Consider the following 21,877-nt stretch of genomic DNA (forward strand, 5'->3'; position numbering starts at 1 on the left):
ACAAAATGCTGGTAAATCACTCTGGGTACCCCTCCCCACCACTGCTGAAGCTGGGGAAGCGAGTCGCCAAGGAACTGCGAGCAAAGCCACAATACTGCTCTGGAATTATCCAGTCTGTGAAGGGTCCTTACCACAGAGGGCTGTGAACTCATCTGGCCTGGCATAAGTGAGCACAGCAGCCAAGGCCTCTCGCCAATTCTGCAGGTCACAAGACTGCACAATTTCTTTCCAGTTCTTTGTTACAACTGCAGTTATGAGCTAGAGCAGGAGAGAGACCACAGTTAGGATGGGGATGAGTTATAGTGGGGATGAGTACACTGCTCCAGTGTACTCATCCCCACTATATCCAGGGTCATGACAGGTACTGCATTGCAGCTCAACAGCTGCACAAGAGCGCATCTTACTTAAAAAGGAAAATAATCACAAAACAAGCTCAGAGAACATGCAGAGGCCAATTATTCTTGCTACAAAATGAGTAAGAAAAGAATACACAAATCTCCACAAGCTGTTGCAAATGGTTTTCAGCACTATTTTTGCAGACAAAGATAAACTACTAACTATTTAGCTATAAAGTCTTTTACACAATGCCCAGGGAAGTGTATGAATTTTGTTTGTTAAACTGTTTCATTCAGCTTTAAGCTCTTGGTCTCAAGCTGACCAGTGAGGGGCAGCTGAAAAGGCTGCATAAAGAGCTGGCAGCACTATAAACCCTACACAGGCCACCTCTGCACAGCCCTCAGAATGGAATCCCAGTTTCTTCCTTCTAAAACTCTGCCTCCAGTTATTTTGCTTTGCACAAAAGAAGGACTTGGCAGCTGTGCTGCTCTAGAGTGAACAAAGTCCTTCTCATGCCAAGACTTCAAGCTCAGGAACAGCTGAACAAGCAGTATGTGTGCAGTTTGGGACCAGAAGAGAAAAAACAAACCTGAACAACAAATGCAACATCCTAACTACAAGGTCAATGTTTGCCTGTCAGCACAGGCACAGATAACTGGTCAACTCTTCATAAAAACACCTTTTCCCAAAGGATGAACTACAGTGAAGAAATTCCTGTAAAAGCTGCTACCCTTGCTAAACCAACTGTTCTTTTAAAGGCACTTCTCCTGTTTCAACCTCCTGTCACTTCTTTCTCATATTGGTAGTAGAAAAGAAAGATTTGCACCAGCAGCATCAGCAACCCCTAGCACTGCAAAAAACTGAAAATAACAATAATCAGCTGGCCATAACATGCTGTCTCCTAGACAAAGGGTGATTAATCTACCCTGGGCATACTTTGCTCTCTCTTCTGTGCACACAGTAAAACAAAGCATCTGCAAAATCTGTGAAGGCTGATCACGGGCAGAAATCAACATAATGCTGCTGGCCCTGAGCACGGCTAATGTGCGAAAAAAGTGACAGAACAGCAGACTGAAATGTGCCCTTCTTAAAGCTTTTGTCTTTATTGTTGACAATCTATCAGTGTATATGCAACTCGGAGATAAAGAATACTCCTGTGTACTGATACTCAGGTGGTGTGCCTGTTGTCCCCTTATCAATGCACTAGAAAAGAGTAAAAAAATTCCTTCTGCTCCGAGATCTTACCGACTTGAACATTTACTAACATCCACCAGAAATAAACCTATAAATTGGCAAGAAAACTTTTTAAGGTGAAAAAGGGAGTTGCCAAAGGCATGTGAGCATGTTCCATCTGACCTGCAAACACGTACCCTGGTAATTTTGCTGCGCATCTTGGCAAAGTACTTCTCCTGAGTCCGGGCGAGCAGCTCCTGCCCGCCGGCGATGGCCAGGATGATGGCGTCGGCCATGCGGTTGTCGTGCAGGCACAGATCCACTGCGCTTTCAAAGTTGCCTGTCAGCAGAGCCTGTGTGATCAGCCCATCCACATCTGCAACGACACAGGGGTGCACTTCCAAATGCTGCCACCAAAGCCACAGAGATGCAGCAGCAGGTGACACTGTGCGACTGTACAACGCTGGCACAGCAAACCAGCCCGCCCCAGCCAGGTACTCACAGGGGTGCTTCACCTCCAGCCCCAAACACACAGGGGGCACAGCCATGCCACAGGGGCACTGTCAAGCATTACTTACCTCATGAGAGAACAAGTTCCTAGAGGTCTAAATGGCCCCTCAAACAACTACCTGAATAGTGCCATAAAACGTCAAACCTAGACAGGGGTCAGTGGCTTCTGTGTTACTCAAGATCCCCTGGGAGGTTCTGTAGAAACAGCACTTCATGCCTGACCAAGCGTATCTTCTTTTATCACTCAGAGCAGCTGCATGTCAGCAATGGGGTACACAAATGCTGTACAACTTCCTTCCTTCCTTCAAAAAGCTGCATTTTCAAGTGCCTTGAGACTGCATGAGAATGCAGTTAGAGGCAAGTAATCACAATCCTTCACAATCTGTGCAGAATCTGCCTTCTCACTGAAACTCCAGTATCAACATCAGTACTTACAAATAACAGTACATACAATAAAATCAACAGTAAGGTTTTTTTGTACCTCCACTAACAGAAATGTTAAATGTTGTCTTTGCAGATCCCAAATCTTCAGTTTCTTTTTTATGGTCCTTCAGCGTCTAAGAGAAAGGAAAAGCATAATTTCTGAGATTATGTAAACACTTAGAAAATACAAATATTTTAAAGCCATATAGCTCTTGCACTGCAAGTTAAATTTAAAACTTCAGACTACCAGTCAACTCAGAGACCATTAACTTAGAAGGGAAGGTAATCCCTGTGTGCCAGTTTGGGCAGAGGTAAAGTTACATTTCTTCACCGTAGTCAGCAATGGGGCTGTGTGATTTGTCCTGGAAACAGTATTGATAATACAGAGATGCTGCTTTTGCTGAGCAGCCCTTGCACAGCACCAAGGCCTTTTCTACTTCTCCTACTGCAGCTCTGGTGAGAAGGTGCAGAGTGCATGGGAAGCTGGGATGAGACACAACCCAAACTGCCCCAAGGGACATTCCAGGCCATTTAACATCATGCTCAGCACAATATAAAGCTGGAGGAAGAAGAAAGGGGGATGTTTGCAGTGATGGCATTTTTCTTCCCAAGACACTGTTACATGTTGAGCTCTGCTTTCTTAGGGATGAAAACCTGGCTGCTCATGGGAAGCAGTTAATAAATTCCTTGTTTTTCTTTGCTTTACCAATAAAGTCCCTTTATCTCACAAGTACCAGCAGCCAGACACCTGGATCCTGGGTACCAACTTATATCTGTAGCCACATACACACAACCCCCTCCAAGCAAAGCTACAGCTACAATAAGAAACTCAGAATCCTTTTCTTTCGTTCTCTTTCAGCCTTAACCCCTACCAAGAGCAGTCTACCATTAATGCTACCTGGGTTCCACTCTGCTCCACTTCAAATTTAAGCTCATCCCTGAAACCCTCTGCACTAGGCATACACCCCAGTTTAATTAAGCAAATTACACACGAACACAAGCTTAATTTTCAACACCGAAGTCCAATGTAGCACATAGGACAGGAATGTTCAGTAGACAGAGACTGCTTTTCCTATAAAACTCCCCCAGAATTAAGACAGAGACCACTTTGTGTGAGTACCTGGATTTTGGGATTTCAAACATTTCAATAATAAAAAATAGCATCAAAAGAGAATGGCATCTCTTCACCATCCATTTTCAGAGTGCAGAACCTAGCCCACAAACCACCTCCTCTGTCACAGGCCATTGCTCCAGTGCACTAAGGGAGTTCAGGAACACCCTGCTTGTTCAGCTAAACTGAAGGACACATTAGACCAAAGACATTCATGTGGAGGGGGAAGCAAGCCTGAAACAAGCTTTGTGTTTGGCTTATGAAAAGGACACAGCATCTGGAAAATCATTTCGTTGTCAGATAACACTGGATGTGTGTTTGGTATTGGTTGAGAGCATGTTGTGACTACCACAGGAATAATGTGCCCATCCAGTTACTTCATGTATGTGACAGCATGTCCTGATGCATCACCAGTGGCCTCAGGCCAGGCTCACAAATGTTTAGGTAGGCTGAGGTCATGTTTGCCTGTGAATTCTCTCCTAGAAGAGACATTTGTAATGAGATTTTGGATATCTTCATGACTGCATACAGCAAAGCCCTTACACTGTCAGACACACGTCTGCCACTACAGAGCCTAAAGAACCAACAAGCAATCAAGCACCTAACCCAAGGAGAGCATCCTGATTTTAGTGTCTTTAAGAGGCTGTTTGTTATGTGTGCACCACCCCAGCATGCATGAGCCTTAAACCACTGCCCCCATCTCCACAGACAGCTGCAGACAGGCACCAAGCACAGCTACCAGCCCAAATTCTAACCCAAAAGCGGGACTGAGGGAATGGGGAAGAATGAAGTGTGACTCTTCACACAGCAATACACTATTTTCAGTGCTAGTGACACCTCACAAGGCAGAAGCTCAGTCCTTAGTGCTAATTAGAGACCTGTTCTCATATGTAAAACACAGGGTTGAAAACAATCCTGTTCAAACAGTGTGTAGGATCCCAAATGCTGGCATGATTGAGCACAAATTGCCTGCAATAAACCTTGCTGAACATAACTGCTTGAAGCAGATGAAACAAAATCCCAGCAAGGGTCCAGTTTTACCATTTTAAATAATTTTTTGTATTTCTGTATATCCTCAGCAGCAGGAAAAGCCAAGAAAATGAAATGCTGTTTAAAAGGAACAAAGTAAATACAGGGGAGGTCAGCAGGGTTAGTCTAGAGAGCAACAGATACCTCTCCCAAGAACTGTTCCTCTGTAGTCTGGCCTTCATCCCCCTCCTTTGGCACAGATCCATCAGATTCTGCAGGAGCCTTCAGCAGAGAGAAGATGCCATAAAAATCCACCAGCAAAAGAGGCAGAAATACTTTGCATTGCAGAGTTCAGTCACCCTTCCACCAACCAAGTTAGAACCAGACTGAAAATCACAGAAATGCACTGGTAATATATGCCTGAGCCTCACAAACAGGGTAGAGGCCCTGCTAGGTTTCCTTGCTCTCTGTCATTACACAGTAGCTTGTGCTGTTTTCATCTCAGCTGCCTCAAAACATGCAAAAAAATAAAAAAAGCTTTCTTCCTCATGAGGCAGCTACAGATGACTCTGAACTGTCTGTGGCACAAAAGCACTGCAGAGTCCTGCTGTAGACTCAGGCCACTGCAATTACAGTGGGCAGTGCCTGAACTGTAGTTACCACTCTTGTAGCAAAAGTTATGGGACCACACACTCCGTGCTTTCTTTAAAGCCTGATGAAGGTGCTGCTCTTGAAATCAGGTGCCATGAGACCCCATATTAAAATCTGTGACTGAGAGCCCTTCATTGGAAAAGAAGGGGAACATCTGAGTGAAACAGAAGTGGTTGGGTTTTTTAAATAACACCTTCATCTTACTGAATGTAGGAACTTGCCACATGCTGGATTCTTTGTGACTTACTTTGGAACAAGCTATCAAGTGGAAAGAAAAATGATTACTACTTTACAAATTACTATGGCATTATAAAAGTAACCACAGAGTTACATACATGTGTTTGCTTACCTCTCCCAAGGCACCATCTGCAAGACCTTCTTTATTCAGAGCAGATGTGATCTAGAAAACAAAGATTTAATAAGTACCCTTTTAAAGAGGCACCAAAATCTCAGATTGCAAAACTGGCACACGTAGCTACTGTGTTGCTTGCACAACAGTTAACATGAAATTAAACACCTTAACATAAAACTAAAGCCATTTCCTCTTCCAGCCTGGTGATGGATTTACTGCTAAGATACCTGCACCCCAAGCTCTGATGGAAACAACAGCTGTCCTACACCTTTAATTGTCAGCTCAAGGGCCTCAAAGCCCACTAGAGTGCTGGAAACCACAGGAATAAAATCAGCATCATAACAAGAAGGACAATATCCTCTGTCTGCTCTGGTCAGGGAAAGCAAAGCAGCGACAATCCTCGTGCTGTGGGTTCCTGACATCAGGCACTTGGCTGTGGGCTAGGATTTTCCAAGGTAAAAAAAGAGTTAAAATGGCCAGCTTCTACTGCTTTGCAAAGCAAACCATAACTCCAGATTCAATTAGGGCTCTCAAAACCAGCAATTTTATGTACAGAGTTTCTATATTATTTCAGCATCAGGGAGCCTGGGTTTCACATTGCTCCTAAAATTATCTACTGCTTTTTGTATTGTAGGCTTTATTTTACCCTTGTGGGCTGGTTTGTGTAGAGAGCTGAACTCAAATTGCTGGAGACAGTTTTCTCTCTCTTTTTTAATCACTACTTTACAATAAAAATGAGAAATCCAGGATTTGGCTTGTATGAGAATCACAGGTTTTAAGAATATAACCCACCCTTCCCACGTTCTTAACAGCTTATTACAAGAAGCTGAAATCTGTGATCCCTGTTTTTACTTTCCTAATGCTACCAATAATAGGAAAACCAAGTTGTGATTTAGTGAGCTTTCCATCTGGGTATCACAAACTTTCAGATGTATTATGCTGTTTCTTCACACTGAAAAAAACATGGAGTCAACCTCTATGTGGAATGTTTTCAGAAAACAGCTACAAAAAACCAGGACCTTGTAGCTCCTCCCATCTGTTTCCTAAATACTGAAATAATGGAATAGGCCCAGCATTCCAGGCCACCCCGTTCAGCTGTGCCCATTTTCCCAGCTTCTCCTCATACACAGGGCATACAAACCCAGAGCAAAAGCAAGCAGTGAGTTTTAATCTCATGAGGCCACTCTGCAGAACCACTACTGGACTTCAGCTGGATTTTCTAATTGAGATCTGCTTTTCAAACACAGGATTACCCTTGCTGTGCTTGCCTCTGCACAAATATTTAGAAGCTGAGGACAAACTGTTATCAAAACCATGATTTTTTTTTTCCATAATCATATTAATTTTGCCCTGAAGGGCATTTAATTTGTGAGCACAATACACTTTAATGGAGCCAATCTTTGAAAATAAAACCTTAGTTTGATATAATGAAAATAAGTCAAATGTTAAAATCCACTGAAACAGATCTGAAGAAATACTAGATAGTTCCTGGGTAGACAACTGAAAACAATACAGCCAAAAGGCACAGCAGATAACTCCCTGTAACACTGAGTAAAGACCTTTCAGCTGAGAAGTAAGGTCTATAATGATGTGCAAATTGCTTCCTGGTAATCCAAATTTAGCTTTTTTGAACGTAACCACGCTTGACCTTTGGGCTTGCTTTTTCTCCTTTTCTTTCAAAAATGAAGGATCTCTACAACAAACAAATAGACTATCCCAGATTTTCCTAGTTAATGAAAACTGCTTAAATGTTCTTCTACCAGAAATCCTAAAAGCAGATCCCATTCTACCATGCTTGAGTAGAAGGATGTCACATAGCAAAGTTACATGAATAGCCTATATCAATAAATATCAAAGCTTCTTGATGAGTGACAATTTCACAACAATGGACAGCCAGATGCAGACACCTCTGAAGCCTGCTGCCTGCATTTCCACTGAACATCCATATTGCAAGAAGACACAACTAATGAGAAAACCCAACACAGCACACTGTTTTCTGTAAGAATTCAGAAATTAAACTCAGAAATTCAAAAGTTATTTATCTCACATGTCGCACATTTACCTTCTTCCTCAGATCATCCTTCCTGTATCCTAAGAGCTCGAGGTATCTAACACGCGAATCTTCTTCGAAGTTCACCTTTAAAAAGTTAAAAACTACATTGCAATTCACAATTTTTCATTTTCTCCCTCACCGGCACAAATGACCCAGGGAGATTTAGTGACTGAGTAGACTGAATGTAATAAAGAGAAATGCAAAAATCTTCAGTGACTTGGGCACCTGAGCAGGTGGGCAAGGCTTCCATCTGGTTATTGCAGGTGAACAATGTGTTTATCTGCTTCACTTGGAAACCTCTAAATGCTGAGAGTGAGCAATGAAAAGCCCATCTAAAGCTATCCCAAAGCTTTAATCCTTCTCACAAACCCTGCACAAATATGTGCTGATGGGGAATATTCAAAACCATGGGATATACCCTCACTCACACCTTGGCTTTGCCATGACTCCCCACAAACATCCCTGGTCCTGAGGACCCTCCCTCTTCTGGTGGGCCTCCTGCAGTGCCATGGCTTAATGGGCACTATTCCCACAGCCTGCAGCTAGCTTTTGGTTCCCAGCAGCTCCTCTTCCCAGCTCAATGTGCAGAAGGAACCAGCCCCTGGCTCTCCCAGTCCCTGGGGAGCTCCTGCAGGGCTGGCAGCCTGTTACCTTTAAGAAGGCCCACACGTTCCTCTCAAAGTCAGCCAGGGCCATGTCGATTTTCTTCTGGCAGTAGCTGACAAAGCCCTGGGACTGCACAGCCTCCTGCAGCTGGTTTGAGCGGGCCAGGAACTCCTTCTCTGTGACAACCTGGCTCACGTAGACGTGGGGATGCTGCTGCTGCTGCTCCATGCCCGGCTGCTGCGGAGGCTTGGAATTCTCAAACGTCACCAGCTTGCCTCCAAACTGGAATTGAAGCACACATACAGTATGTGAAAATACAAGTATACAGCAGGGGAGCATGTATCAAAATATATTTCATATAACATCTGTATGATTATTGTCCAATAACTGAATACTCTTGACATCTGCTCATTTATTTGTTCTCCCCCCCATTCCATACTTCTATGCTTGTAAGGAGCTTGGTGGATAAGTAGGTTCACATTTAATAAGATTTATAAGCACAGCCATTCCCGTGCCTGATTTTTTTCTCAGACAAAAGACAGATCAGAAACTGAGAGCTAGAGCTGTGGGTCTATGAAGTACCCAGCAACAGTGGAGTATCTAATGATATTGCAATGCAGTTGCCAAAGAAACCTTTACTTGACATCATTAAGTAAATGCTCAAGCATGATGTCTGCCCTGCTCTTGCCAGGCTGTTCAGCAGTTGAAAATCTGAGAGATAGGCAGTAAGTTGTGACAACATTTGAAGAGGTAAAATTAACACAAGAAAATAATTAGGAGGGGCTTATGATATTATTTCATTCTATAGCTCAAAGTTAATTTACACAGGCAAATCCAGTAAAACCTGCACTAGAAAAAAGCAAAAGCCTAGCCAGGGAAAAGACTGACACCTGGCTCCTAGGAAACCAGGACAAATAAGGGAATAAACATCATAAAATGACACATCAGTCAGTGGCTAGGCAACATCACTTCTCTTTGACAGGAGAAAATTGCATTTAATTTGCACATCAGATCACAAATAAACAGACATATGATGCTGAAAATGGAGTAGTATTGCAGCAGAGAATTCAAATTTAAATGAACAGGCTAAAATCTCCAGAAGTTCCCAAATAAATGGCCTGTGGCTTTAAAAAATAAGCCAAAAGTGGAGCTAAGGAGCAAAAAAGCTAAGCTTGCTATCCCCTCAGGTGGCTCCTCTGCAAATCAACCAGCCACGGAGAAACCTACCCTTGTGCTGCTACAGCAACTCCTGTTACCTTGCTCAAAGCTAACCTGAGTTCTCCACCATACTGACTCACATGAGTGCAGTTTGAAGCTATCAAGTCTCAGATACTTGCCCAGTTTGGTCTCATTCCCCCCAGTGTACATCTATCTACTCTAAAGCAAGCACTGCACAGAAACAAAAGCAAAGCCCTAATGCCAAGACACGTCTCTCAGTGTCTTTCTTGTCCCAAGCATTTTGGTCAGGCTTTTGCTGTCCCCAGTGCCCTGTCTGGAAGGCACCCTGAGCATCTCCCATTATGATAACAAAGAGCAAGATCTCCCAGGGTGGAGCACCACACTGAACTCCTCCTTTCCTAAGGGGTTTAGCAGGTGCCAGCACTATCTCCCTATCTGCCAGGCCAGCCCTGCTCATCCCTGTCTCCTATAGTATTCATCACAACTCCTGGCAGGGAGGAATGATGAAGAGGACTCCACTGATATCAGAAGGCTAATTAACCTCTTTATTATACTATATTATTTTATACTCTATCACACTACATCTAAAGTGAATCTGCCAAGCACCCAACTGCACAGCATCTCATGACTGTCGGCCGACAGTCCCGACACACACGCTGACAGGCCAAGGAAACAAAACACCATCACCCTGGGTGCACAATCTCCACACTGCATTCTACTTTGGCACAACACAGGAGCAGTGAATGAGATAAGAAGAGTTTTGATCATTCTTTTCTCTGCTTCTCTCAGGTTAAGAGAACGTGAATCCCAGTCTCCTCCTTACCGAGAAGGATGCTCCCATGGGTCGCCGGATCCACTTGGGTGGTTTCTTCAGAGGCATCACCACACTCTGTGGGGCTGTCTGCTGGGGGAGCTGCAGGGGAGGCAGGGGCTGGCCCGTGCCAAAGGGATCAAGGTTCCCAAAAGACGAGGAGAGCTTTGATAACACAAGGGGGGAAACCAGAAGTGACATCACTCTAATAAACTAAACATCTATTTGTGCTGAAGTGGTACTCCTGCAAGCAGGGCTGCAGGCAGCCACTGAAGACTTCCCATATTTGTCCACCCCACACCCCCTTTCTGTCCCTATTCTGAACAATTTTCAGCACCTGGTCAACCTGTTTTTGCCTCAGGCCATCGGCGCTGCCGCCCATGATGGAGTAGACGCTGATGCGCCCGTCGAAGGAGGCTGCAGACAGCACAGCAGGGTTCCTCGGGCACCACTGGATATCAAAGCACCACTGCGTGTTCGTGGGCAGCTCGTACAGCACCTGGGGAGCAAAACCAAGCCCAACAAATCAGAGCTTTCCTGGAGCACCCTGCCTGATAGCAACAACCTTCCCGTGTGCCCTGAGGCTGCTCTGCTCTCCCTGCTCCTCAGCAGCCTCCCCATCACCATACACACTGACAGTGTGCAAACCCCGATGATCTTCAAACAGCAGAACATCACACACCACTGCTTCATCTCCTCCTCCTCCCATTACATCTTCTGTTGAATCCTCACAGGACAAATGATGCAGGTGGGGTGTGTCTGTGCTGTCTCACTGTGAGCTGACATTCACACTAGCTTATTCAGAGCTGATTTAGGTATCCTCACATGCTACGTGGAGGAACTGTTTTCACAGGAAAACTAAAAAGGGTAAAACCTGCACACCCTGGGCAGACAGCCTTTTGTGCCCTGGAACAGACAAGCTCCCCTTACAGCAGATATTTAACCATAAACCAGGAGAAACTCAAAGAACAAAATGCTAGCTGTCAGCAAAACACTGTCTCCCATGGAACTCGCTTTTAGTTTTAATAAAAACATGCAGCATGATTCAACCACATGTAAAAACATCATAACAGCACAGGATCCAGCTGAGATAACTCATCTAACACTGTACAGCTTTTGCACTTCTGGGCCAATGTCTGAATTTTAGAAACACTTCCATTCCACAATTATTGCCCACTGGATATAAGGAGCCCTCCAGCATGTCTGAAGCCTTTCTCCTGGTCCAGGGACAAACACTGTCTAAAAAACAGATCTGCATTCTCTCTGAAAGTATTCCCAGGCCCAAAAGGGTGGGGTGGGAGCACATTTGAGTGGCTCTCGCTGATCTGCTACAACTATGGCAACCTACAAATACCCTCCTGGCTGGATAAAGTTCTTATAGAAGGAAAAAGGCAATTGCAACAATGATCCAGCCACACTGGACCCAAAACAAAAGAGTAGCAAGCATATACTTCATTTAAGTGGAGCCATTTCCAACTCTTATAAGGAACAGGAACGTCACTACTCAGTAAGGGAGAAGCTGCAAGGACAAATGTGTAATATTGACAATACCAAGAAGGAATCCTGCACCACCACAACAAGCTCAGAAGACACATATAGCAAATAGATAGGGGGCAACATCCCACAGAAGCATCATTCCTAGGAATGCAAGCACAGGAACATGTGCTTTGCATGTGCCACCTCTGAACAGACATTTTTGGGCTCTTTAAAGTGGTATGCATACAATACCTCTCCTGTGTTAGGGTTGGAGCAGAGAATTTTAGCATCCTTCCCACAGCTAAGTAGCAGCTCTGGATCTGCCATACTCCAAGCAATGGCCAATATACCCCTGCATGAAAAATGAGAACAAACAAAGAGCTTAATGTTATTGCAAATGGTGATAAATAAAGCATATTTAGAAGTTCAGCATTCCATGCCAAAATGCCCTCTTCACCCCTTCCTCTTACAAGAGGAGGAATTTTTCCATGTTATCAGCCCTTGTTTTGTTGAAATAGATGTCTTCTATTTTATGCATGAAAAGGTATAAAGATGCAGCCATTGTATCTGAAAATTAAATGCAACAGTCACATGGGAGAACCTGGGCATCAGTAACAATATGGTTTGTGTGCCTGCAGTGTCACTAATGCCCAGTGTGCAAACCCACAGGTAAGGTCAGTGACTAGAAAGTATTTCAGCTTTTTATTAGCAAGACATTCAAGTCAGCAGAACCCACTGGCAGCAGTTTGGTAGAAGCCACAGCACTGCTCTCCCTTCTTAAATCAAGCATTGGATTTGAGCAATAAAGAAAGTTTCACCAACAATGGAGGAGGGACAAGAATTTGACAAAACCATCCACTATACCCAAAATTAAGACATTTAGGGGATTAAGGGGCACAGAAACTGCAAACCCACACGAGGACGTGCCTGGGTGCACCTTAGTATGTTACTCAGCCAAAATCAACTACTAATTCTTTTTTCCTTAACTTCCTCTTTGTAAAAACCTTAGAAACAAACAAGCAGCTTCACTGTTCCAGCAGCCTGGTGGGGTTATTTATTTAATTTTGGGGTCAGTTTCCTTTACAGTACCAAGCTCCAAAACACAACTTTGATGGCACAGGGCTGGCTGGTCAACAAGCCAACATACAGCACAGGCTGCTGCTGAAATTGCCAGCACCAGGGGAGCCTTCCTTCCCAAGGAACAGTAGGAAGTGGGATGCACAAACCAACAGTGCCAACAGCACAGAGCACACCACACTATGTAAGACTCATACCTCGTGTGATTTTCTAGAACACGAAGTGGGGAGGAGGCAAACCTCAGGTCCCACATCTGAATAACAGGCAGCCTGTCGTCCTCTGAGGCCAAAACCATCTGGGTGGCAACTTCAGGGTGCCATGCCAAGCCTGAGCAGTGCATCTGAGGGGAGACATTGGGCCAAAGCATCACAAAGCTGAACAGCACTAAAGGAAAAAGAAAACTAGCCCAAATATGTCTGTGTGCATGGTAAAACATCACTGCAAGGGAATTTGCAGCTGTGTTTCCAGGCATTGTTTCTGACTGCATTCAGCCTGGGAAATTCTCCTTATTCCTGTGAATGAGGAGACTTGCATTTATTTTCCCAAGGTCCTTTCAGAGAGATTACACTGTGCTGACTTTTTCACAGTCCTAGGTTTTAATGTGAGAAAACACTAAAGCTCACCATATAAACATTTTTCGCTATTATTTTTATTGCTATTTTAATAAAAGTCATCATTAGGCAGAGGTTATTGTCATGAGAACATTGTATCACAGGACTGCCATCACATGATGAAGACAGCCTACTGTGCTGCTGTTATGTCAGGCAACAAACACAGAAAACTCTGAAAGTTACACAGTTTATCAAAACAATAATACAGTGAGGAAAGAGCTACTTCCCAACCACTCACTTCTAAGTTTCATTTTTAACTCTTGCTGTACCTTTGGAGTTTGTTAGAGCGACATTCTATTTAAAACAATACAAAATTATACAAATATGTCACTCTCCACGAGTTGAACAGGCACTTACACTGCCTAAAAGGGTGGCATGGTGGTTATAACTATAGGAGGCAGCTCCCCTGTAATCTGCTCAATGCCACACTTCTCTGGGGCAAAATCAATAAAATCTTTCTGTGGCAGCCCTAAACAGATCAGTAAGCGCTTTCTCAAAATTCAATCATCACTCTGATAGGACACCTGAGTGCCTTGCCCTGCTTCAGTCTGCATCTGGCTATTTTAATTGATAATGCTGACAACCCCTCTTGCATAAATATACTCCCAAGAGCAAACTGGGCCAGGCACCAGTATCTCTGTCTATGGTATTTGCCAGGCATCCCCAACAAAGGCAGGAATGATGCATCTGACTCCATGGTCTCAGAAGGCTTATATCATATCATCTCATATCATCTCATCTCATCTTTATTATATTATATTATACAATACTATACTAAACTATACTAAAGAACACAGAAAAGATTCTTACTGAATGCTAAAAAGATAATAATGAAAACTCGTGACTCTTTCCAGAGTCCTGACCCAGCTTGGCCCCAATTGGCCAAAGAGTCAAACAACTCACACCAGAATCCAATCAGGCAATCACCTGTGGGTAAACAACTTCCAAACACATTCCACACCAGCAAAACACAGGAGAAGCAAATGAGATAAGAATTGTTTTCCTTTTCTCTGAGGCTTCCCAGGAGAAAAATCCTGGGCCAAGGGATTTTATCAGAGAATGTGAATGCCACGTGTGTCACACAAGAAGGGGTGCCAGGAGCCATCCCTGCAGCTCTGTGCAAGCACCCAGGAGGTGCAGGAGAGAACTCACCCTGTTGTTGTGGTCGCTGACTTTGATGATGGGCTCGTTCTTCCGGAGGTCCCAGACGGTGGCTCTGCCGCTGGGGCTGGCGGACGCCAGGATGTGCTGCACTTGCCTGTTCCATGCAATGCAGCTGATGTCCTCCAGAGGCTGCGGCACACACACAACAGCCTGTCACAACCCCGCAGGCTCAAACCCTGCTCTTTTCAGCACTTGCTAAGTGGGAAATCTGCAAGGAGAGTGCCCCGTGCACTGGGTGCGTTCTGGCTTCCTTTCTACACGTGCTGTAGCGTACAACACCTGAAAACACTGACGTTTAGAATTTCTCTGTGAAGTTATTTTCTGCTTTACAGTACTACACATTAGTTATTAACACAAGACTAAGCAGAACTGTCTTCAAAAACAGAAAATTACTCCATGAAAGTATATCCAGATATCGGAACTGCTCTTTTGACTTGGACTATTATGTTTTTATTTAGCAAAAAAAAAAAAAAAAAAGGTTTGGTTGGAGAAATTCCATGGTTTTTTTGATTTCCCCCGAATTCTTATTTTTAGACCAAAAATTAAAAGCAGTATTAACCCAGCTCTTGTTGCCCTATTATTTCTAGTTGTCATTATGCATATGGACTAAAAGATATCCCAGCCTAAAAAAATCACTATTAGACATAAAAAGTCTTTTACAGGGATCTCTAAGGTGAACATCCTCTCAAATGCCTACATGTTAATAAATTACTTGAACTAAACTAAATAATCAAACCCCACAGAGTTTAAACTAAAAATCTTTAAATTGAAGATTACTTCTCATCCCATTTGCACACTTTTTTGTCTCCAAATTATCATGCAGCAATAAACCCATTTTCCAGTAACCACGAACTTCTGTGGAATTTTGTAACAGCAACAGAAGTGTACTTGCATTGAAACAACTTCCTCCCATTCTTCCATTTCCTTCACAAGGCAAAAAGCACAAAAGACTATTGTTTTTCCCCACAGATCATCTTTAAGAGATACAGACTAAACACTGGACCTCGAGCATAGCAATTAAACCACTCCCTGAAACCCACCAAGGTAACTGCAAAACCTACTGCCTCATCATCTGACTATTCAGTAGCTGCTTTTTATCTCTCTCCTATCTTTCTCCGTGTACCTTCCCCATCTTCAGATTTGTGCATGTAGTGAAACATGCAGAGGAAGACTAAAAGACAAGTAATGGTTATGGTATTTGAAAAGGACTATAGCCTGAGAGATTCTGCTTGCTGCTTGATAAAATGCAACACTTGTCAAAGATTAAGGGGATACCACAGTTTTCCCTGACCAAATATAATTTCTTAACAAAAAATTGCCACATGAAGACATGGCTGGCTTGTGCAGCAAGCCAAAACTGCAGGTCTGTTGTGGACAAAGAAGACAGCACATCCAGGGTTGCTGCAGGGGAAGCTGAGCACACTTGCACTTACAGGCACAGCCAGGACACTGCTCTGCAGGGGCTACAAAAGCAGCAGCATCCAGGCACCCTTGTATGCAGCTACTACCCAAGATTGACTTCAAGAGGCTTCCCCTCCTCCACGCTCCTGAGACTGCTTTAAAACTGCAAATTTCAATCAGCTGTCACCTAACTGCCATGCATCTTTCTTGTGTGTCTGCTCTGGAGAATTTAATAAACACAAATCTGGTACCTGTGTCTTCACTCCTGGTGTCATTGGTGTAGCAAAGTTGTTCAAGTCCCAGATATAGATTTCAGACTCATTAGCACCAGAGGCCACCAGATTAGTCTGTAGGAAATATTAATAGATATTCAGAGTATTTCAGCATCAGCTTTCCCAGTCTTAGCTGCTGGGAGGCATCAGATCTGCAGGACTCTGCAAATTTCCCCTATCTGCTCAGGATATAGGAAAAGATATAGGGAAGAGAGTGACAGGGCAGAGGAGGAAGCAGTGCTGCAGCTATGGCCACCACAGAGCTTTGCTCTGGACAGTGTGGCATTCCTGCCCTGCCCACAGGGAACGCAGCCATCCAAAGCACTCCTGCACCTGGGATGCAAAAGTCCAGGCAGGGCAACAGGAGCCAAGGTCACCAAGTGCCCTTTGGTCACATTTTGTGGCTGATAACAGGCAAGTCCTGAGCTCACAACAGGCAGAAAGGGACAGGAAGCAATACAGAGAGGACACAACAAACACAGCGCAGCTTTGCTGGAGGCAAGCGTGCAGGGACAGAAGTGTTATTTAGGAAACAAATCCAACTGAATTCTCACACTGCTGGTGGCAACAAGGAAAAACCAACACACTGTATCTAGAAGGAAGCAAATGCTCATTGGTGGTGTGGGAAGGAATGTTGGTTTTGAGAGCCCTTCTGCTCGAGAGGCCACATAGCTGCGTTTCCTTGCTGTCTCCTCTTAGGAAGGGGGCCTTGAAAGTGGATCCTACCCAATCCCCAAAGGAGACACCTGAAAACTGATCTCACCAGAAACATGAATGAGAGCACATAATTCCTTCCTGTGAGACTGACACGATGCACAGAAACTAAGAGAAGGGACTGACTAAAAACACCCTGAAGAGCACCTCTGCTTCACACAAAAGCAAAGCTAAGATCAACTAAATTGACAAGGAAAACTGATGAGGGGAAAGAACAAATTAAAGAACTTTCATTCCCCATCCTGAAATGCCAGTAATGGGACAGCTTTTTCGTATTAAATACAAACAGACACTCAAACACCACATATAGTTCATGCTTTTAGGGGAGGGGAAGCAGCAGAAACATCTGAGGTTATGAGTTAAGATAGGACACTCCTCTACTGATGGTATGTTAAGAGAAACAGCAGAAAAACCAACCTGGAACATGTTGACATCGAGCGCTCTCACTGGTCCTGTGTGCTTGTCTTTCTGGGCTATTATTACCTCAGCCTCTCCATCAATGATTTTGGCTGAGTCATACAAGATGACGTTTCCATTTTCACCCCCAGCAATCAGGACACCAGACACTCTGTCCCCTGAGGTCATGCTGTGAGGGCCCCAGATCAGCTTGTGGTACCTGCAAGACACAGGGGGCCCCACAGTCTCAGAACCATCCACCACCAGCTCCCCACGGGTTGATACATCCCATTTTTGCTCACCCCAGCTAAAGTCAGAGAAAAGCACTGCCTGCTTTTCTCCCTAAGGATGAGTCTCAGCTCAACCCTTTCCATCAGGAAGGCATGCCCCAATTCTGCTCGTTAACAAGAGGCACAGCGTGCACAACCAATAACCCACAAACTGATAACATCTCCAGTCTCCTGGCTGCAAAATCAGGTAAGTGCTCCCAACCACAACAGCAGGCATCAAAGTAAGGGCTGTAAGCCCATCCAGCCACAGCCTGAGAAAAACTTCTGCTATCTGTGAGCAGCTTCATTCAGGAGAAGAAACAGGTGAAACTAGAAAAATTCCATAAGCTTGTCCATATCTGTGCTTTTGGATGTGCAAGTGTTTTGTCTGCCATGCCAGGGACTCAGCAAGTTTACCCAATATCACAGACACATCTCTTAGACCACAGCCTATTTTCAGGCTAACTCAAGAGGAATCAAACATAGTTCCAGAAATTAAGAACACTAGTGTGTCCATCTGTAAATACCCAAATTCCCTTCAACTCAATTAACTTCCTGCATAAGCAAAACAGCATTCCTGCTGCTTAGTCACGCAATGAATGAGTATGTTCTACGTAAAATGACACAGCCACTTATCAGCTCACAAGCAAGCAGAGAGCAAACCCACATTCACTGGAAGGTGGCAAGGAGATACCTTTGCACTCACTGTAATACTGCTCATCTATTTGTTACCTCCAGGCAATCTTCAAGTAACTTCTTTAAATCACAGCAACTTTAGCATGGTAAGACAGAGACTGCAGAAAGCTACCCAAAGAGCACATGCTGGGTGAGAAATACCATAAGAACCAAGCGTTCAGACTCCCAGTGTTGAGGTTACAGCAGGGGTTCACCAAAGAATGATGCTACAAATGGAAACTGGCCTCTGATATCAGACAGACCCATTCCTGAGTATGATTTTCATGCTTCTGCACCTAACTATGCAAATTCACAAGAAATGAAATAACTGATAGGGTTGTCCAGGCATCACCAGCAAGACTGAACAGGACTTAACCCAAAATAAAGGCAGGAAACAATGAGGAACAAAAGCCAAAAATTAATAGTGCAATTACTTCCCTTTTGCCCTTTACTCTTTCCAAGATAAAGTATGGTTCTATAAAAGCAGTGCAAAACTTTGCTTGGAGGGCAATTAAGGATTTATCTTTTGTGGGTCGAATCACCTGGACACGATTTGCTGAAAAGCAAAATACAGCCTGACGTATAGACTGCTATCTAATCTTTAATTAGAAACAAACAAACAACCCTCAACCCCACTTTTAATGCATTTTCTGGGGCAAAGTCAAATTCTTGTGTTGCTGGTCAAGGGAGGTACTTTGCAAGGAGCACTGCATCCCGGCTCTAAGGAGTGCCTCTAGAAATTCAGAAAGCAAATGGCAAGCCTTGAAGAATCTCAGTCACAGTTAAAACAAGGTAGAACAATGAAACACAAAGATCCAACACTGCCTCTGCTCTGAGCAGGTGAGTAGGACATACTGACATCAGCTCTACTCACAGAGCAGGACATTTAAAAAGGGACTACGGCAGTTTTAGCTCTGCCAGAGAGCTGCTATGAGTGCTGCTGAGATGGAAACTGGATGCTCTGATGCTACCAGTATTTGTCTGGATAAGCACACAGTAAGGAACTAAGAGCTAAGTGGACCAGCCAGGAATTTGGCTTCCCAGCTGTAGGAACACACACAACATAACCCAAGTTAGTTATGCTACAGGAGTCCCCCTGCAATGCCTAAATACAAACAGGATGGTGCAATATGAAAAGTTGCCACCATATTTTCACAATTTCACGTTATCTTCTGTTTCCCTGTGAATCCCAGAAGCTTTCTGAGATAAAGGGTCTACACATATATTCAAATTTTTTCTGTTTATGTCAAAGCATGAGCTGCTTTCTTAGAGTTCAGGCTTGCTGCCCCACAGTATCAATTGCACACACTCGCCTTCATCTTTCAGTACTGGATTTTTTTCCTCAACAAGTGCAGCCAAAGCACATGAAGTGATATTTCTACACATACCACACATAGCAGTTCCACACACTGTACTTTTCTCTTACAACACTGCCTACCTGTGTGAGGAGGAGAATGTGGCACAGCTCTTCATATCCAGTGAAGGGTCTGCTAAGTCCAACTCAAATATTTCTAGAGAAGCACTTGTACTGAAGGTTGCATCCAGCTGCTGAGCTGATGTACCTGTGAGGAAGCAGGCCTGGCAGTGAGAAGGCCATGACACACACAGCAGTAACTGCAAATGCAGCACAAGAAGGGGAACAAAAGCATCATCCTTTCAAAAAGGGTCCTGAAATGGGGTCAGGCTTCTGTTTCTGTTACTTAGATGTTGTTCCACACCACTCTCCTCTCCATGGCTCTTTGTTTGGGTGTTTCTTAATGACTATGAGCAGGAAAAGCTTTGGGCAAGTACCTCTCCCTGATGATGCACAGAACATGATTAAAGTTACAAAGGAGCCACAAGTGACTAGTGCTTAGGATTGGTGTCACCTTTCCCCGGCAGAAAAAGGAGGATGCTCGCTGTCACTTGCAGAATGCAAAGCACGCTTTTATCAGCACAATGCAAGAACTCCACTCTAAACCCCCCAACATATACCCCACTCCAGCCCCCAGGACACAGAGTAACTCCTACAGCTTTCAACAGTGGCCCCTTCATTCATGGTGCACAGCCACCGCACACAGCCCCCGGTCTGCTAGCACGTGCTTCCCAAAAAACTCACCTGTGGCCAGGTAAATGGGGTGCTGCTGGGCAGGGCTCCATGCCTGCATGGCAGTACGGTCTACTTCCTTCAGCTTCATTGTGCTGGAAAGTAAAACCAAGATAGGTGCTGCTTACATGGTGAGGCTGCACTGTCACGGATTCAGGAGCCGCATTAGGGCTCGGCAGAGGCAGCCAGAGGGACCATATTCCAAGATATCCCTCAGACGGACACCCAAGCCATCCTCTCCAGAGGACGCCCGGGGGGAGGGGAGGAATAACTCTCCTTTAGCAGAATAACACTGACACGTAGAGGAAACTGACGGGTGCGGAACATAACACAGGAAAACGTGGGCAAAGCTTCAGCAGCTGTGAAACCCCTCTTCTCACAGCACCGAGGCATCCCGCACCCTACAGCAGCTCTCTGCCTTAACCCACGAAACAGAGCCAGCCCCGGGGAGACCCTGTCCGGTCCGTGCCGCCAAGCACCCTCAGCGGCTCCTTTCGGGTCCCGTTTCAGCCCCCGAGGGCTCCCCCGCCCCGGGTGCACCCTGGAGAGGACGGCCAGCGGGACCGCCACCCTCGCCCCGTTTCCAACGGGAACCGGAGGAGAACAGCTGAGAACCCGAGGATTTCGCCGTCCCTGCCCTCACCTCGGCGTCCCCGGCGCTCACCGTCCCCGGACTGCTCCAACGTGGCAGCCCCGGCACCGCCTCCCGGCCGCCACCGCCTTCCGGGCGCGCCCCGCGGCTTCCGGGCGGCGGCGGCGGGGCCGCGCCTTCCCGGCACGGGGAGGGAGCGGCGGGCAGCCACGGGCAGAGGGGGGTGGCGGTGGTGGGAGGGTGTGTACGGGGATGTGCAGCCGCCTCCTTCCACGCGTGTCCTCCGTGTCCCTCGGGGCGGGAGCAGCCATCGGCCCTGGGGAAGAGGGAGACTGGTTAGGGGCGCCGGGAGAGGGGGGAGCCGGGGCGCAGCGCCGGCAGCGCGGGGGCCGCGGTGCCGCCTGTCCTCAGCTCAAGGGCAGTAATCATGGCGTGCTCATGATGTGAACAGCAGTGAGGCTCATCACGGGACAGGGGCCGCCGCAGGGCGGGGGAACGGCCCAAGGGAGCTCAGCCGGCTTCCACAGCCGGGGGCGGCAGCCCCGGACCCACCTCCTCACGGCAGTCGGGGCACAGCTCCCCTGCCGCCTCCCGCCAGGCTCCGCGGCCGCTCGGCGGGCAGACGCCGTGCGCGGGGCGGGCGCTGCCCGGGCCGCATGGCACGGCTCAGCAGGGGCACAGCAGGAGAGGCGGCGGGCGCTGCCGGCCCCGCTATAAATAGGGGCCGGAGGCGCGGCTCCCATTGGCGCTGAGGATCGCCCCTCGCCACTGGCTGCGCCCGCCGCCGCCGCCGCTCCCGGTTGGCTCGGGCCGCGCCCGCTCCCGCCGCCGCTACCGCGGTGACGCGGCCGCGCCCCCGCGCCCAATGGGGCCGCGGTCCGCCCGGCCCGCCGGCCAATGGCGAGGCGGCGGCTGGGCGCGCGGGCGGCGGCGGCGGCCAATGGGCGGGCCGGCCGTGGCGCGCGCGCGG

At 46.1% G+C, this 21,877-nt stretch overlaps 1 protein-coding gene across 11 annotated transcripts in view; it reads right to left on the minus strand.

The window, feature by feature from the left end:
• Window positions 1–21,586, minus strand: part of SEC31A (SEC31 homolog A, COPII coat complex component) — a 40,487-nt gene extending 18,901 nt beyond the window's left edge. For all 11 annotated transcript variants that reach the window (XM_084204097.1, XM_084204105.1, XM_084204104.1 and 8 more), the window contains exons 1-18: window positions 21,460–21,586; window positions 20,959–21,223; window positions 20,328–20,410; window positions 19,668–19,791; window positions 17,307–17,505; window positions 16,155–16,250; window positions 14,491–14,631; window positions 12,925–13,067; window positions 11,903–12,002; window positions 10,512–10,673; window positions 10,187–10,339; window positions 8,230–8,466; window positions 7,588–7,662; window positions 5,523–5,573; window positions 4,727–4,804; window positions 2,501–2,576; window positions 1,707–1,885; window positions 132–258 (exon numbers count right to left, since the gene is read on the minus strand). In XM_084204097.1, the coding sequence (XP_084060223.1) occupies window positions 132–258; window positions 1,707–1,885; window positions 2,501–2,576; window positions 4,727–4,804; window positions 5,523–5,573; window positions 7,588–7,662; window positions 8,230–8,466; window positions 10,187–10,339; window positions 10,512–10,673; window positions 11,903–12,002; window positions 12,925–13,067; window positions 14,491–14,631; window positions 16,155–16,250; window positions 17,307–17,505; window positions 19,668–19,791; window positions 20,328–20,406 (2,020 nt within the window). In that variant the 5' untranslated portion in view covers window positions 20,407–20,410; window positions 20,959–21,223; window positions 21,460–21,586. The remainder of the gene's footprint in view (window positions 1–131; window positions 259–1,706; window positions 1,886–2,500; window positions 2,577–4,726; window positions 4,805–5,522; window positions 5,574–7,587; window positions 7,663–8,229; window positions 8,467–10,186; window positions 10,340–10,511; window positions 10,674–11,902; window positions 12,003–12,924; window positions 13,068–14,490; window positions 14,632–16,154; window positions 16,251–17,306; window positions 17,506–19,667; window positions 19,792–20,327; window positions 20,411–20,958; window positions 21,224–21,459) is intronic.
• Window positions 21,587–21,877: the final 291 nt, after the last annotated feature.

Source organism: Fringilla coelebs (assembly GCF_963513975.1).
Source record: "Fringilla coelebs genome assembly, chromosome: 4".
NCBI classification, from domain to species: domain Eukaryota; kingdom Metazoa; phylum Chordata; class Aves; order Passeriformes; family Fringillidae; genus Fringilla; species Fringilla coelebs.